Source organism: Molothrus ater, chromosome 1 (assembly GCF_012460135.2).
Source record: "Molothrus ater isolate BHLD 08-10-18 breed brown headed cowbird chromosome 1, BPBGC_Mater_1.1, whole genome shotgun sequence".
In the NCBI taxonomy this organism is placed as follows: Eukaryota; Metazoa; Chordata; class Aves; order Passeriformes; family Icteridae; genus Molothrus; species Molothrus ater.
Window position 1 is genome coordinate 36,910,987 of NC_050478.2, and position 17,278 is coordinate 36,928,264.

The 17,278-nt window shown below is 37.4% G+C and overlaps 1 protein-coding gene across 5 annotated transcripts in view; it reads right to left on the bottom strand.

Annotated features, from left to right (window-relative positions):
- Nucleotides 1-17,278, bottom strand: part of SATB1 (SATB homeobox 1) — a 92,332-nt gene that overhangs the window by 44,959 nt on the left and 30,095 nt on the right. For all 5 annotated transcript variants that reach the window (XM_036406481.2, XM_036406485.2, XM_036406484.2 and 2 more), the window contains one exon: nucleotides 1,401-1,512. In XM_036406481.2, coding sequence (XP_036262374.1) covers nucleotides 1,401-1,512 — 112 coding nt within the window. The remainder of the gene's footprint in view (nucleotides 1-1,400; nucleotides 1,513-17,278) is intronic.

The following is a 17,278-nucleotide window of genomic DNA, read 5'->3' on the forward strand; positions in this document are numbered from 1 at the left end:
AGAGTCATCAGTGCAAGGCCACCCTTTCCTCCACAAGTATCAGATCTGGATGAAGAAATCGGCACTCGGATTCCCACCTGCATCCCCATCTTCCTCCCCTGTCTTATCACAGGCAGAAACTTGATAAATAAAAAGCAAGCCAGTTGTTCTGCAGAGATTTCTGGTGTCCACAGCCTGGATCAATACCCAAGCAGAGGCTCTCCTGCCCCTCACACAGGTGGCTTTGGGAGCAATGCTGCTGCCTCGTCTGCCAGTATCATTTTACACAAAAATACACAAACATACATTTTCTATTTTCTGGCTTCACTGACTCCAAGTGAATGGAAGATGAATCCGTCTTGGCAGAGCGTATAAATAAAATTTTGCGGGAGTTGCCCCATACATGAGCACCACTGCAAAGGAGGTGGGAGAGGCTGCTGTGGAAAGGTCATTCTGCCCATTTGGCCACTCTGCTACCTCACACATGGACCACCTGAAACCAAGTGAAGTCTTCCCACTAAATTTGGTGGTCTCAGAAGAAGGGTTCCATGTTGCACAGGAGGTACAAAGCAGATTAAGGAAAGAAGCTGCCTTTTTTCACTCAGGGAAAGTAGCGATCAACCCAAGTGGGCCATTCACTCGGAACAGTAATTCAAGCAATTATCACAAAAGTGATGCATTGTCTTCATTACAGCCTTAAGCTATAAAAGGCAAGGAACCCGTTTGGGTAGATGAATGATTTTGCCTCAAATACTGAAAGCTAAGTCAAGCTCAAAATTCAATCCATATTGAGGTCCTATTTCTCCATTCTGTTGAAATCTATGTAGAAATTTTCTGACATGGAGTTCAAAATTATGTGAACAGGTTTAAGAAAGATAAAAGGTATCACAGAATTGACAGATTTTTTTTCTCCAATAATTTACTTGTGCTTACAACAAGCAAACAATTGTCACAACCACTATTTGTTAAAATTAATTGAAATTAGGGTCCCAAGGTTAGAGAAAGATATGAATTTATAAAATTACAGCATTCTGGCTGGAAGGTAGTGATAGCTGTAGAAGACTGTTTCTTTAAATATACATTAGCCAGCACGAGAAAAAAAAATACATACATTAAAAAATCAGTTCGTCACAGTTCCAGGAACAGGTTTTCTAAACAATTATTCTGGGTGGTAGAAGATCTCTAGATTTACAGAATGACAGCTTTACATCTCTGGCAACCCAAGTCAGCTTGGCTGTTTCAATAGCAAATATTTATTTAAATGAATTCTTTCACTATATATGTACTTTCTACATCTACTCATCAAAAGCATCCTAAACTTATCGTGAAGGGAACTGGCTTCTTATATGACTGTGACAGACCTCAATGTGACACATAATGGTATGTAACCACCATCAAGGCAATTTTTTTTTTTTGCTTACCCATCATATCTTTTGCCTTCTTGAAATGTTTATACCACCTTCCAAATTCCTGACATTTTGCTGCTGAGACATTTGCATAGTAAGTGCTGTTCACAATGGAAGAAATCATACTCTGTGTGAAAAGGGGAGAAGAAAAAAAAATCTGTAATATAGAGCAGTACAAGTCAAAGCACAAATTATTTCAATTGTTGAGCCAATATATTTTTAAAGTTTGAGAACCATGTTGCATTTAAAATCCTATCATCCGAAGCCTTTTAAAAAACTCATTAATTGAGCATGAAAATAAACCAAGGTATATTGTAAATGGGAGCAAAAATAGCAGATGTACTAAGGGAAGAACAAAGTTATTGAACAAGAAACATCATGCAATGGGATGAGCTCTAGAAAGAAGATGCTAATCTTGAAAGTGAATTTTGTTCATCCTATTTCTGCTTTTAAATTTAATTGACCCTTCACACACCCCCACAGGCATACAATTCCTACACTGCCTTTACAAATGCAAGCAGTGACCCAAGTTACCCATGTCCAGTTGCTCCGTGCCACTTATCAGAGTCGACACCAAAAAAATCATAGGATAAAACTTTATCTGAATGACCTATGAATAGGATAAAATATGGGATTTATAGTAGAATAAAATATATATCTAATAACCCAAGATGAACCCTTGTTTTTCCTAAAACAGGGTATTTTAAGGGATTTGCAAAAACAGGCTTATGAAAAGCTTATTGTCATGTCTAATTCTGTAACTGAGTATTAGCTGTAAAATAGACCAAAGGAAGATCAAGATGATTTTTTTCTCAAAGGTTCTCGAGATATCAGATAGCTACAGTGAGAAATTTACCTTCTGCTCAGTTTTGACCAATTTTAAAATAGTGGAATTTACAATGCATAAAACTTTCAGTTCCAGTACATTCTTTTACAAATCAATTAAGACCAAGCCTTGCAAAATGAGATAATGCTCCAACTTGAAATTATACTCAGTATATGATGTATGAACAACAAAATTAGCAAATATACTTTCAACAGACTGAACTTTGCCACCCTTTAAATTTCTGTGTGGAAAGTAGTTACTTTTGGCTTAACTACAAGAATTGTCCAGTGTATCAAAACAGCAATGACAGTCAAGAAGACAAAGCCTTGATTATTACATTTTTTCACTATTCAGCATGTAACATTTAGAAATATTTGTGCTGTCTGAAGAATCATTTAGAGCATCAACCCTTTGTTACACCAACTACAATAGCCACTGGAAGGAAGAGCCTGGAGTAGAAATGCAAAAAATGTTACTTTAAGTTCTTCTTTTAAAAGCCTGGTTCAATTTCTGACTAAAAGTACCTTCCTTACTGATCTTAGTGAAGTTCATTATAACCATTTTCTAAGGCATTGCTCAGTAGCAAGCTGTTCGTGGAGGCTCAGAACTGCTAGAGTGAGGCAGCATTATTTATGCCAAATGTGGATATCCCCTACTCACCAGGCACATATTTTAATATTTCTCCAAATTACCAAAATTCTTGCCATTTCTTGATACTAATCTGTCATTTCTGAAACTACCTAGAAGCCTTTTGTTAGTGGTATAAAAGGAGAGTGAAATTTTAATAGTCCAGCCTGAAAGGCCAGAACCAAGCTCAGCTGATCCCAATTGCAATTTCCAGTTTAAGAGCAGTATACTTAAGGTTTAATATGTACAAAATTATCTTTTAAGCTCTTTTATAGATTGAGCCATCTTAAACATGGGCACATGATATATAAGGCATGATTTTAAAAGTCCTGTGGATCTGAGCTGGCAAATTATATGACTGCACAGACTACTGCAGAAACTGCAGACCTGTATGTGCAAAATGGGGAACTGCACCTGTCAGAGGCCATCATCCCACATCAGCTCATGTGTATTTTGCAGATGTCATTTAAACTTCAAGGTGGGTTTCTCTTATTTACTTTGCCCCTTTCAGATTTGTTCTCCTGCCTAACTAACTTAAAGTATGAAAATACGTATATTAATTTTAGTAAATTACCTATTATTGAAGATGTTTGTCTAAGATTTCCTAGTGCTCCCTCCCATGGAATTTTACAAAAACAATACAGAAATGACATGGCAGTTTGCAACACATCCCCTCCTTCTTCAGGAATAAATTTAATGCAGTTACTTTACAACCAAATAACTGGGACTGGTCTGTTTAAGGAACACTGCTGGGAGTTTTAGTTTCTCTGACACAATGTGAATTTCAAACTTTGATGGCTAACACTGTGATGGCACTCCTGCTCTTCAAAGTGGATTAAAAAAAAAAAAAGACAGACATTATAAACACATTTAAAAATGAAAATTATCCTGCATTTTCTTTGAGAACACTTCATGCAAACATTCAAGTGATATTACCTACGCTAAGAATCCTCATCAGGAGGAATCAATGATTTATTTACCAATTCACTGAAGGCAAGATTTTACAAGCCAGATAAAATATTATTACCTTGTTAACTCAGAAAATATCTTGACAACACTGAAATTCATTGTTTCTATTCTTTATTTATTGTCATTAAATGTGCAGTCACATCAGTGCAGAGAGATGCACTTGGCTATAGAAATTTCCTGTTGCTATAGAATTCTTGTACATTTTAATACCAATCTACATATATAACTGTCTGGTATGTTTACGGCCTAAAACTTAAGATTAACCCCATGAGATAGTGGTCTTCAGAGATTCACTATCTAGATTGAAGGCATATTGATGCTTTTCATATTACCTGGGTCATTACCAACGAGGAGTTCCCCATGTCTTGAATTATCAATAATCAAAATCAAAATTATTGTATTTGAAGCACATCATATCCTGGTACTACTGCACATATCCTCCTTATCTGTGAGGCACAGAGGCAGATGCCCTCTCCATACAAGGATGACGAATAGAAATATATCATACAAATATTCAAATGCATCACATGCATCATTCATAATCAGATTTCTTTTTCATATGTTGCAAAGAAAATTGAGAGAATGCAGAAACTGGTCACAGACACGCAATCTTAACTTATCTCCTTGTAGTTTATCCACTATCCACAAAAGTAAGTTGTGAGCCTTCAAGATCTCAAATTTCCCTCTTTTCCCTCTCCCATATCTCCCTCCCCCCAACCACATCACTTGCAGTCAGTCATGTTCTGAGAATCGGGAGATCTCATCTGAAATGGTGCCACCTTCACAGAAATCCCACTATTCTGGAATGATACCATCTGCTGCAGCCCAAGTGCTCTTTTTTTAGCCAAATAAGTTAATTATAATTAGGCATCCAACAACTGTGTGAAGGTAGGGGTAGAATTTGTTCTGAGGTTCAGCTGAGGTTCACCCAGCGTAGATTGAACCAAATCCCATTTTCTCTGGAAGATTAAATACCAGAGATTAAATACCAGACACCATCTTTTTCTCAAAGAAGTTGGGGAACTCCCTGGGGAAATATCATAAATCTCAAGCAGGAATCGTTTCATATGCCCATCAAACGAAACCCAATAAAATGGTAGCATCAGACACCTTTTGTTTTGTGCCAGAATCTAACGCAAGGTGCATCCTGCAAGATACGGGAAGGACCCGAGCCTTTCATGCCGGCTCATTGCTGCAGCCACTGCTGCAGGTGCTTCAAGGGAGGCATTTCTGAGTCATTGCCTCTAACACTGCTCTTCAACCAGGTGAAGTGTTGCTCGATCATCACTAAAAGTATACTGTTGTCCTTTTTGCAAAACAACAAAAACAATGTTAATCAGGTTAATTCAATCATCTAAACCAAAACTGTTCATGCTTTTCTGCCAAATCAACCAACCACAGCAAAATCTGTTATCAGTGATTGCTCAGCTTCCAGTCAAAAAAGCTTTTAACCCCCACAGTCCCAAAACTTCCACTAAATAACCTTAAAATTATTTTTATATGGGCAGAATAAGGTTGTTTTCATGCCTCATGAAGGGGTACTTGGGCTGCAGTATTTACAAAGAGCAAATATATGCTAACAGACTTAGGAGAGAGTAACAGACACAGCAGCTTCCTAGAACAACTGGGCTGAATTAGATATCAGGGATCCCTTTGCAATTTAAACATTTTTCTCAAAAGAAGCACTGTAACCAAAACTTATTTAGGCCTTCCAGGTAGTTTAACTAGGAAAACAAAATCTGAGCTTTTTAGCAACTCATTCATTGGTGTTTAAAGCTTCAAGCCTGCTCAGTGGAAGGGGCAAGGGCTGCAACAACTTATTTACACAATTATCTAAATACGATTAAACAGCTGATGGACAAATATTAAACTGGAAAATGTATAGTCATTTCAGCTTAATGTAATCCCCTTTCTGTAAACACCCAAGATGATTTTTTTTCAACCAGAACAGTCCTGACATCTCATAAGCCTAAGGGTGAATAGCAAGAGATTGTTTTTGATAGTTATAAATATTCAAAAGACATGCAGACCATCTGCTTTCATAATACAGGTAAAGCAAGACTGAAATGGTGACTGCTGTATAAAAATGGTTCTTTTAACAAAGTCTTCCTCTCCTCGAAAACTATAAAGACAGATGTCAAAAACTGTTTACACAGGGTAATCAGGAGCGTGCAAAATGTAATATTCCTTTTACACACAGTGCTTGCTAAAGAGATTTTTTTTTTCTTTTTCTTCCCATCTGTGTGTTGCAACACATTTCTACAAGTTAAAAACATTTTTTCAAACAGAGATCTCATGAATACCCAAAAACATGCTATCTGGTTTCTGAATGCTAATTAATTTCAACTAAGGAATCTGATTTTTTTTTCTGTAGAAAGGAATGCATGCTTTTCAAATGGAGTATTTCAACAATGACAGACACTGAAAACAGAACACCTCACAAGTTTAATTTTGCACTAGTTTGACACTGGCTATTTTCACAACTGTTTTACATTCAAACCTGCATCTGCTAAATCTGACTATAAGACAGGCAGCAACTATCCTCTCACTTTTCAAATGAGATTATATTTACGTTTTACTATTTATCAAATTTTTCAGCATAAAGCCTTGTAACAACATAATGGTTTTGTAAAGTGGTAAGTAGAAGATACCTCATCTTACAAGCAGAGTATGAACAGTGCTGCCCATAAACCCTACAGTCAATTTTCAGAGCTGAAACACTAATCTTGACAGTACCCTTTTAATGTATTATATTAATGGTACAGAGGCGTTAAGCACCTTTTTTATAATTCTCAATAAAATGAACATTTACTGAACAATCTGTCAAACCACTGGCTCCATTTTTTAAAGCCAAACTTTTAAGACTTTATTCTATTTTGTCTCCCATAAATCCTCTGCTTTACATCCCTAGACACCAGCAGGGAGGCATGTTCCAATGCTGCAAACTTAACATGCATTTTTAAAAAAAAGTAGAAGAGAAAAGCTATGAGCCTTTGTCCCTAGACCTACTTTGAATAGTGATAAAGTTGCAGAACAGAACTTAAAGATTTGGGGGCAGATGGAGGAGGGGATCTTTTCATAAAGGACAGAGGAACTTTGTTTCCTCTATTCTAGCCACTATCAGGGGCTTTTGTTTGCGTGGAAATAGCAAGCATCAGTTCTAACAGAAGCTGAACTCTTACGAGTGCTTATTTCTCAGGAGGCTCCACGTTAACCTTTTTTCAAATGAGAAGGTAACATTCAAGCCCCAACCAGATAACACAAGATTATCCCCAAATCAAAAGATTTTAGCCTGCTTGAGCCTATGCCAGCCCACGTACTGCAAAGACCCAACCAAGGCAAAATGTCGTTCCTAGTGTTCTGGCATGGCAGAGAAATATCATCTGCCATTCTGAATAAAAGCAGACCAAATATATCCAGCCACTAGCTGTTTTTTGGGCAAGAAGTCCTGACATGGACAGTTTAACTGCATGCAAAGAATTATGTTAAATTCCTTGATCCATTATATTGAACTATAGCAAATAATGTAATGGAATTTTTTGTCATATGCCCTATAAACAAGTAGGATCAGAGAAAAACCCACAGATGGACAGAGAAGAAAAAAACTTTTGTTTGTGCCTTTGGCATTGCACTTGGATGGCTATCTGACCTCCATACTGTTGCCAGGGTCAGGAAAATAAGGATCTGCATGGCAAATGCTGGCCATATAAGTTAAAACTGAATAAAAGACAGATTTATAGTGATGGCATCAGCTTTTCTTCCAATACATTAGTATGCCTTTCCTCCTTTCTCCTATCCTTGAAAAACTGAAATTATCTCCTCCTCCTTTTCTGTCTTATGTTGTCTTTAAGTATTTTAAATGTACGTATTAATGTAAACATAGAGCTACATTGGTGTAATGAGGGAAGATACAAAACTAAAAGAACCCAAATTATATATACGTATATACACATATATTTATATATGGATAGAAATATACCCACACATGGGAAGATTTTGAAAATCAGAAATGAGGATTCAGCATCTGAAGGAACTGATCCCTGCACTATTTTTACCATTCTGTAATGTAAATTCCCAGTTGCTGCATGACAGAGCAGCATTCTCCCAATGTTTTCTGAGCATCTCCCACTGATGGATATAAATAAAGCTCAAATAAAAAGCTGCTTCCCAAGATACTACTCTTATATCTACAAAGGTTAAAAGCTTAAAAGAGAGAAAGATAGGTAGGTGGGAAATGTTAATTCAGATTTGAAGAACTTCATAACTGCGTTACAAGCTTCATGGCACAGTGCCTTTGACTGAAAAAAAAAAAACCCGAAAGAAAATGAAGTCACAACCTCAACCTATAAAAGATAAGGAGACATAACGCATTTTTGTCTTCATTGTCAGATGTCCAACACAAATCTTTTTAAGAATCTCGATTTTACTGCACACGATTTGTAAATGGCAGATACTTAGTAGTAAAAGTCCTGGGTAAACCCTTCCTAAAAACAACTTGGATAAAATACCGAATGCAAAATAACCAGTATTTAATAAGTTAATTCTTGGTTTACTTCACAGAATGAAAATGAAATTGAGGGGTGAGTTATTACACCCTAAGATTTTGATTATGCAAGTGCCTTTGCCAGCAAAGCTCTGAAATTTGAGAGTTCCATGAGTAAGAAATGTGCTATCCATTTCAGCCAGGATTCCATTTAAAAGATCTGTTATGAAAGGAAGAGATTGCTTTACACTTCTCTTTCAGCTTGAGCTGGGGATGCATGTTTTCAGGAGCTCTCCCCACTGGTACCCACCACAACACTATCTTGGGGTACAGACAGAATTTCTGCTGGATGAAGACAAACTCAGAAGCCATGCTCCAACCTGGGCTGGACTTTAGGTCCAGAAAACCACGGTAAGATACATCCCTCCTTACCAGTTCTGTGTGATGACAGCCTCAGCCTCTCTCCAGAAGGCTGCTGTTCCTACACTAGGCTATGTACTACATGAAGCCTGGGCACCTGCAGTCACCTCTTCTTGGGATGCAATGAATGGATACTAGGGGAAACTAGAAACCAAGAGGACAATCTGAATAGTCTAAGATACAAACCAGAATTTCTCGTATGAGAATAAAGAGGTAGGTGCATCTTGGAGATCTCACAGACTGGTTTGGTGAAAATATGAGACACCTTCAGCACCTCCATCTCTGGTGGATTGCTTTTCTTTCCAACCACTCTGTTCCAGCCAGGTCAGAGCGCTTCTGCCTTGTTTCCTGAGATGCTGTCTTAATGAACATGCTTTCAAATATTAACCTAACGCAAATGCTTTGTGTGATACAAGACATTTTAGACCTATTAATGCATTAAAGCTTTGTGTACACTAAAATTTTCTACAAACCTGCATTATATACATACTCCTGATAGAGATGTTGATAATTGCATTATCTTCACCCAGCCACAATGGTTGTTTTCATTTTAGTTTTTGCCAAATATTACCCACCATGTTAAGGAAGATTTCCTTTCTGGGAAATAGGACATGATTTTCAGCAAGTCTCTTCTCAGATTCCACTGTTCTGCTAAGCAAAGCATCAGATGTCTGGCATGAAGTTGAGCCCTAAGGCACAATGTCCAGACAAGAAGTCATCAGACTCAGTAGCACTAACAGTTGTCTTGTTGAATGTCTTTTGGTGTTAAGGATAAGCCTTTCCTTTAATCTCTTTTTCATTTTCTACATAAGTTTTTGCACATTTTTAAAATTAAAAGAGGCCATTTTGAGCATCCATTTTGGGATCTACACTAAATGAGACCCTAGAACTTCATCCAGCAATTTCCAAATTCAGCCAAGTTACCAGTGGCTAAGCTAGAGAAATCATCAAGTATTTATCTGAAGACTTCTTGTGCTGGGATCTTTCATCATATCCATTGTAATCTCTTTCTGTAACCTCTAAATGTACCTTTCATGTACCTTTTTTCTTTCTTTTTTTAAATCTATGACTAGCTTTTTAACTTCATTGATTTCTGCTCCTACTGAGAGCATTTCTCATGCCTCTGATTGCTTGCTTAAACACCCCTCCAGTGCCAAATGTAACATCCCTTATCTATCCTTTCTTTAAATGGTTAAGTCTCAGTTTTACCATTTCATGTCACATGCCTCTTTATGAACCACATGTACATCTGATTATTCTTAATCATAGACACAAATTCTGTGAGGGATGTGCTGCTAAAAGCACACAAACACACTTCTTTCTGTACTGAGAAAAACATAAAAAATTGTCAGGAGAAAAGTAATTTATAGAATGAAATTTGCTATGGATTCTTAACTTTCGCTACGTAAAATTGTAAAGGTGACGTTGTAAGCAGCTGTGTTAGCCAAGGTATTAGTTTTGCCTCTGTGTTGCTATCTTTCACTAGCAAGAGTTTGTGAAAAGTGTAAACGCTCTGAAGAATTCATAAAAAGATCCAAGATTCAATGAAGGTTTCTCAAAAGAGAAATGTTCCAGCTAGCTTTCCATGAGGAATATGTATGTGCACTTTAGGGTTCTATTTACTAAATTTTTCTTGAGTAGTCATTGCATTAACATTGAAATATATAAATTAAAAATAAAAAAAAAACAATTAGCTGAATTAGACTTAGCACACAAAGACCCTCCTTACAAGTAGTGCAGAGTAAGGAACACACATTTAGGAGCTCAGGGATGTGCGAGCTGGCAAATATATCTTGGTGGAATTTTATTGTGATATATAGATAAATACACACACAACCCTTAAAATTCTAAGGAAGTCCCAAAACACTGAATCAAATATAAACACCCTAGGTAAACTTATGGAGCTGAAATCTTCTCTCTGGCTCTAGAAAGGCCATTGATACCAATGTCCTCTGCATGTGTCTCAGTTTTTCATCATCACAAAAGCCATCCTTCTCCCTGACAGCTTACTGCATATTATCAAATCCCTTGGAACAGAGGCACAGCCAGGCATACTTTCCCCTCTTCTGGTGCAAGCTTATAGAGGAACAGCAGTTCTCAGTGTAGGAAATCTTAGTACTTAAAAAACAAAATAAAAATAAGTGAGACAGGTGTATATGAGGAGAACATTTCATCCTTTTCCACCTGTGGGGAACAGAACTTTTCCTTTTGAGCAGTTTAGTGCACAGCTTCAAGTGAGGCACATCTGAGGCTGCTACTGTCCTGAAAAACCTGTCCTCTGATCACTGCTGCAAGGCACCAGTGGAATCTGATACCATTTGTGCTGCTCTTAAGGAAGTGTCCAAGCAAAGAGAGACAAAGCTCACCCTTGCCTTAGGGTTCTCCGACCATGGTTCTTGGATATAAAAAGGAAGAACTTAATCACTAATTAAAAAAGAAAAAAAGTGGTGATGGTGGGGGAGCAAGCTTTCAGAGTTTTGCTCAGTCTGAGAAACTCATCTCTTTTCTTCTAAGTTATGATTATAGTGAAGGCATGCAATGAGTCCGGTCTGACAAGGTGAGAGAGAGTTGCATGTCTCTGAGCACTGCCTCTCAACAAGTGGGTCCTGTTTGCTTTTGCTCCTGCCAGGTAAAAATTATTACCAATCCAAGTAATTTTTCCCTGGCTCATCTTTATGCCTACACCCCTGCGTCCCCTAACACAGATGTACCTCAGCTTCAAATCTGCTGACAGTGACGCTACAGCACCTACAGAATTTGCTCAGCTTTTGGGTAGGTTTTATAACCACGCTGATCCCTGTGCCTCCCACCACTGCTAGTAATAACTGAACCAGTCAGAGAAGGTCTCTGCAAACCAGTCACAGCAGTGATTAAGATGTAGACATACGTATCTCCTCGCCCTTTAAATAGAAGGCTTAATTGGTGATGTGGATCGCAGCTTTCTAATGGACAGAAATTAAACTCCATTTAATTCCTGAGCAGACACTTCCAATGCACAAGGTTTACCACACATTTGGAGTGGGGAGGGAGGGGGGAAGGAAGGAGCCGCATGCACAACTCTCTCTACCTCTGACAATCACCGAGGAAAAGCAACATGAGGACCAGAATGGCATAAGTGTGGCAGGTGTGAATTGACCTGCACTGGCAAAGCTGCGAGCTGGGAAACTTGCAAATCACATGATTGTGCAATACTTGGCTCCAGTCAGTGCTATCGTGTTCTTTATTAAAAAAAAAAAAATCTTAAAGACATGTACATCAAGTTAAGGGATTAACTGTCAAGTGACATTACTGAAAATAGAGACAATATATTTCTTTATTGTTAATGAAATTCAGTTAAAAGTGAAGGAAGTGATAAAGAATGTACTGTTTTGTAATGTATTTTACATAAGAACGTAATATAGAAAGGGAAGTGCAATTAAATCTTAATGTGGACTTTTTTATTTTTAGTTTATCATCTGGTTTACATTTTGAGCCCCTTTGCAGCAGTAAATCATGCTGGCATTTCTTAGGGAATAACTGCCATGTTAATTTAGTTTAATAAAATAACTGACAGAAAAGGGGGAAAAGAAGCAAGAAAAGACAGTATCCCCTCCCACCCCTTATCTTTAGCTAAGTATTCAAATGCTTTCTATATGAATTGTCCGTGGTCCAACTCCAGTACCATGTAATAATACAATACATTACAACACAGTACAATACAATCTTGGGTTTCTGTAGCGCCCTTCATGCAAGCATCCCAGGGTGCTTTACAATCATTATGAGTTAAAATTAAAACTGAAGCACATACAATTCCTAATAGAATCATTTTAAAAATGCTAAACAGAACAAATAACTTTTAAGTCTAGATTTAAAAGTCCCAACAGCCAAGCTTTCCTTACTTCAATTGGCAATGAGTTCCAAAGCTAGGGAGCAAAGCGACTAAAGGCTCTCTCATGTTATGTTAAAGGATCTCTCATGTTGTTTATACTTGTGCAGTACTCCACAGCCAAAAATTTGCCAATAAGAAGAAAAAAAAAATTTATTTGCAATCTTGCTTTAGAGAACACTGGAGAAGTGGTTTGTTAACTCTTTAATAAAATTATGAAGAAAGAAATGAATCAGGGTTAGCACTTGGCTGTGACTGTGTTAAGAGGTATGCAAGAAACATGAACGAATATGAATTAATACAAAATTCTAAAGAAGTGCATTACTTGACTGCCTCTTAACCCACTAAATGTACCCAGAAGAAAAAAAAAAAAACAAAAAACCCCATGGTTATGTGTATGCGTGTATTTACAAAAAGAAGAACATCACTACAAATATTTAAAATGCAAGTTATTCTATACCATTCTATTCTATACCATTCTCAGGAACACTGAGTGAAAACAGAAGTCAAGTAGGGCTCAGTTCTACAATGCATGCATGCTTTAGGAGGAAAATGTATCAGAAGAAAACGATCTGTGTTCCTTTTTCATCCTGTAACTTCTCTAAAACTTGAAGTCCATGTGATGCAGATAATCATTCACGTGACACAGTTCTCAAAATTGCCAAGATACAATCAAAAATGGTTGGTACTCAAAGTGAGACACACAGTCCCAAAAAAAGCATTAATTTTGTACTTTTCACAAGAGAGCCTGGTGGAGGACAGATGCTTATAACTCCTGACTTTAGGAGTGTAAAAACAAAATTTAAAAAATCAAACAACAACAACAAAAACCCTCAACACTAGCACCATTCCTCTCTTGGACTCCTCCACTTTTCAGAAGCAGAAGATCACATTACAGCACAGATACAAAGGGACATGCTGACACCTTACAGACACCACTGAAGTCAGACACTGCATTTGTTTGCAGAACAAAACATGTTTTCACCCTCCTCCCACAATAGTTTCAGGCCTCATAACTGGTTTGTAAAGTGACTTTACATCCTTGTTATACATAATTCTAATAAAGAGGCAGAAAAAAACAACTATATATTTTCACCTTTAATAGGGTGCTACATAGATAAAACTGTTGCAGAAAGACTAGTGTAGCTTTAACACTGAGAGTGTTTAGGTGCATCTAAAGAACATAAATCAATGATCAAACGATCAATCGATTGAAAAGTTGAGTACCCTCTGAATGTCCTCACATGGCTCTACCCAAAAACCCATTACATACATCTTGCTCATCCCATCAGCAATAGGCTCTGCAGTGCCCTTTCTATCTGGATGACTAAAAATTCTAGGCACAAATTTTAATAGTTAATTGAAAATATTTTAAAAATCCAGATACCATGTCAGCTTGAAGAGACATCACAGTGAATGCTCTTGAGCAACTGGGGGGTGGGTTGAAAAGCCCTGCCTGCCAAAAGCTGAACCCAGGCCCTCAAGGATTTACTTCCCCGAAATAATTAATGGCATCTTTAAAATCTAAAGTACAGTAACTTCTAAAGCAGAAAAAAGAGCTGCATTCCTTACTCAGGTTATTAATTATTGGGGGAAGGGAGGAAGACAGAAGAGACTTACAAGCAACAAAGAAATCCAAGGACTTGATCTCAGGTCTAGGCAGGTAAAATTGAAAGGGGAGCGGGCAAACAACACCTTTGGTTTAGTAAAGCATGAATCAAAAACTGCTCATAAAAAGTATATATTTTGGCAACTCTTAATAGCTCATTCCTTGATTATCTATAGGTACAGAAATTTTAATTTTAGCAAACACAACTTTTTTGGTTAGGATTTTGGAAGGGTAGATCAGAACAGCAGTGGAAATGTGAGAGGATTTCTATTGAGCTGCCTATTTGCTATGATGGCCAAGTGCCTTCACATCAGGTGAATTGAGAAACACTGATGTTCCAAGAAAGCTTTCTGTCTGTTGTCTCTGCCAGATCATATAAAGTCTGAACAAAACAGCATGCAAATTCAGGGCAGAGTATCTGAACAGAAAGGAAAGTATATGATCTATACCATGCCCATGTCAGGTGAAGAGAATCATTCACTACAGGATGAAAGCTTGTTAAAAATGCAGTCAGGATAGTTATATTTGTCACAAGTGCAAAACTATGCAGACTTGGGTATCGTACCAGCACTTGTACTGTGTATGCATACATTTCATGCAATGCAAGCATACATCCCTCTGACTGAAATAACGCTATTCCCTCATCACCAAGAGCAAAATTATGTAAATGACATTGCAGGCGGGGGAAAGGGGGAACACACAAATATCTTCCAAAAATTTTTAAATAGTCCGTAAATTACTATGTCCCCAAGTATCACAGCCTCTGGATATATTTTTTTTTAAATACTGCATGTCCCCTAAAAAATATTGAACAAAAAGCCATTGAGATTTAGAATTGTACTCTATATCAGGCCTGGAATTTCTCATCTATAATGTACTGACTCCTGGTTGTCCTGAGAGTCAGACTAGATACAAACAGTCTCAAAAGATGAGCAAAAGGGAGGGGAAAAAAATCCCCAACCAAATACCTTAACATTTCAGGATACTACAGGGTAAGAAAAAGAATACCTTGCTTCAGAAGTGCTTTTGCAGCTCTTTGTTAGTGCCTGTTTGTGAATACTAACAACAATCATTTAGAATATCTTTTTGTAGAAAAAGAATCAGGCAAGATAATACCAGTAGAAAAGTCAATGTCATTTGATCACTGCCATATTTTTAAAGCAGTGCCCAGATACTAATGAATCTCTACAATCTCATCATTTGGTAGGTGGCTCGTTATCATCTTTTCATGGAAAAGGTTACAGGAACTGAAGATAAGGGATACATCTAAATGTTCAAAACACATGGTGAGTTTGTTCTAGAATTATCAAAAGGATTTCCTGTCCTTTTCTTAGACCAATACCCCACGTTGCTCTCCTCTTCCTCATAAAAGTTGATCCAACTATATATATCATACTTATATACATATATAAATACACAGAGAAACAGAGAAAGATGTAGTAATTCAATAGGAGCAAAAGAGGAAAAAATCCTTATTAATATATGAATAAATACAGAATAAATATATAATTCAATAATATTTCACAGTTATTAACTGTGGAAGTAAGAAGAAACTTCGGCACTAAAAAATAAAACAGAGCAAAACAGTGAAAGTGAAGTATGAAATGCTAAGACTAAGGCGAGACATTGAAGGACAAACATTAAGTAAGTAAATGCAACAGAACTGCCTGCCTGCCTGATCACTTTAGAGCAGGTCCCAGAAGGCCAAAGTAGAGTAGAGCTTCTGTGCAAGGGTTTGGAAATAAGAATTGATGGTAGAACAATTTCTTTACAACCCTTTGGAGACTGAAGAGCCAAAACAGGAGGGAAATAAGATCTAGGCCACTCGCGAGATAGACCAATTTAATGGAATGCACAAGACGGCCCAAAATTGAGCCCTAGATTAAATTCCAAGTTACCTTCCCCATCAAAAGAGGTCTGGAGAGGAAACAGAAATGAAGCAAGCTGTGTGTATCAAATGCAAAAAGTCTTTCAGTCGGCATCTGCACATGCTGCCAGTCTATAGCAATAAAGTCTGCAAACCTGATGTAAAGCATGAAAACATGCACTTTAGTGCATAATTCAGAACAGGCTTGGGTTTTCTGTGCAAAATTTGAAATGTCCTTTTACCTTGACTGCTTGATACCAAAAATTTGAGGCTAAATGTCTGAACGGCTGTTTGAAATTCCACAGCAATTCAGAGGCGTGCGTTTGCTCCTGGCTGTCCTAAGCGCTCCAAGTCATGTTGACAGGGATTCCCCATGATGTGGGCTCATACACTGAGCAATAAAACTGACCTCCAGGGGTGGCCACACAGCCACAGAGTGAGAATTACAGCAGCTTCAAAAAGGACCATGTATTCAACTCTCCTAATGAGAGCAAGAGTCACAGTGGTATTTTATCAAGAAAGGCATGAAGAGTTCGTACCTTTACACCTCAAAGTTTTAGTGGGACAAGAAAATAAATGGCTAAAAAATAAAATAAACAAACAATATTGTTTGTCTCTAGCAAACAATATTGTTAAGTTTTCAAGACTCTATAATTGAAACAGACTGGTTCTCAAAGTTTTGTTCATGTATTTTCAAGTTATTAAGTATGTCTGCACTACAAAATAGTTGGCTTGGTTTTAGTTTTTTTTCAGTATATAGAATGCCAATATTCTGAACAAATATGAGCAATTTTTTAAATAGACAAAATTCAAGATTGCTTCAGAAAATACAGTAAACTCTAAGTGAAAATGGGGCTTCAGAGATGCTATGCATTGAGCACAGCAGCTTAATTATTTTAAAGCAAGTCCTTCCATACCTACACAAAACAGAGTATTGTTAATGACAGTGACAGAAAACGATAACTACTCTCATTTCCACTTTGAGTAATTTTTCTGTGGTTAATAAATTATATCCATAACAGTGTTAATAAGTTATGGTACCGTGTCACAGCCTTAGTTTGCATTTATGATGAAGCACTTCATGGCATCACCTATACCCATGGAAGAACATAACAGGAGACAGCCCTTCTCTGCTCTCAGAAGGGCTATGACATCCTATGCTGGCACTTTGATGGATCCCCTAAATAAATGCTGTCTCCTGACCCCTGCCTAGCTCTTACTTCTCAC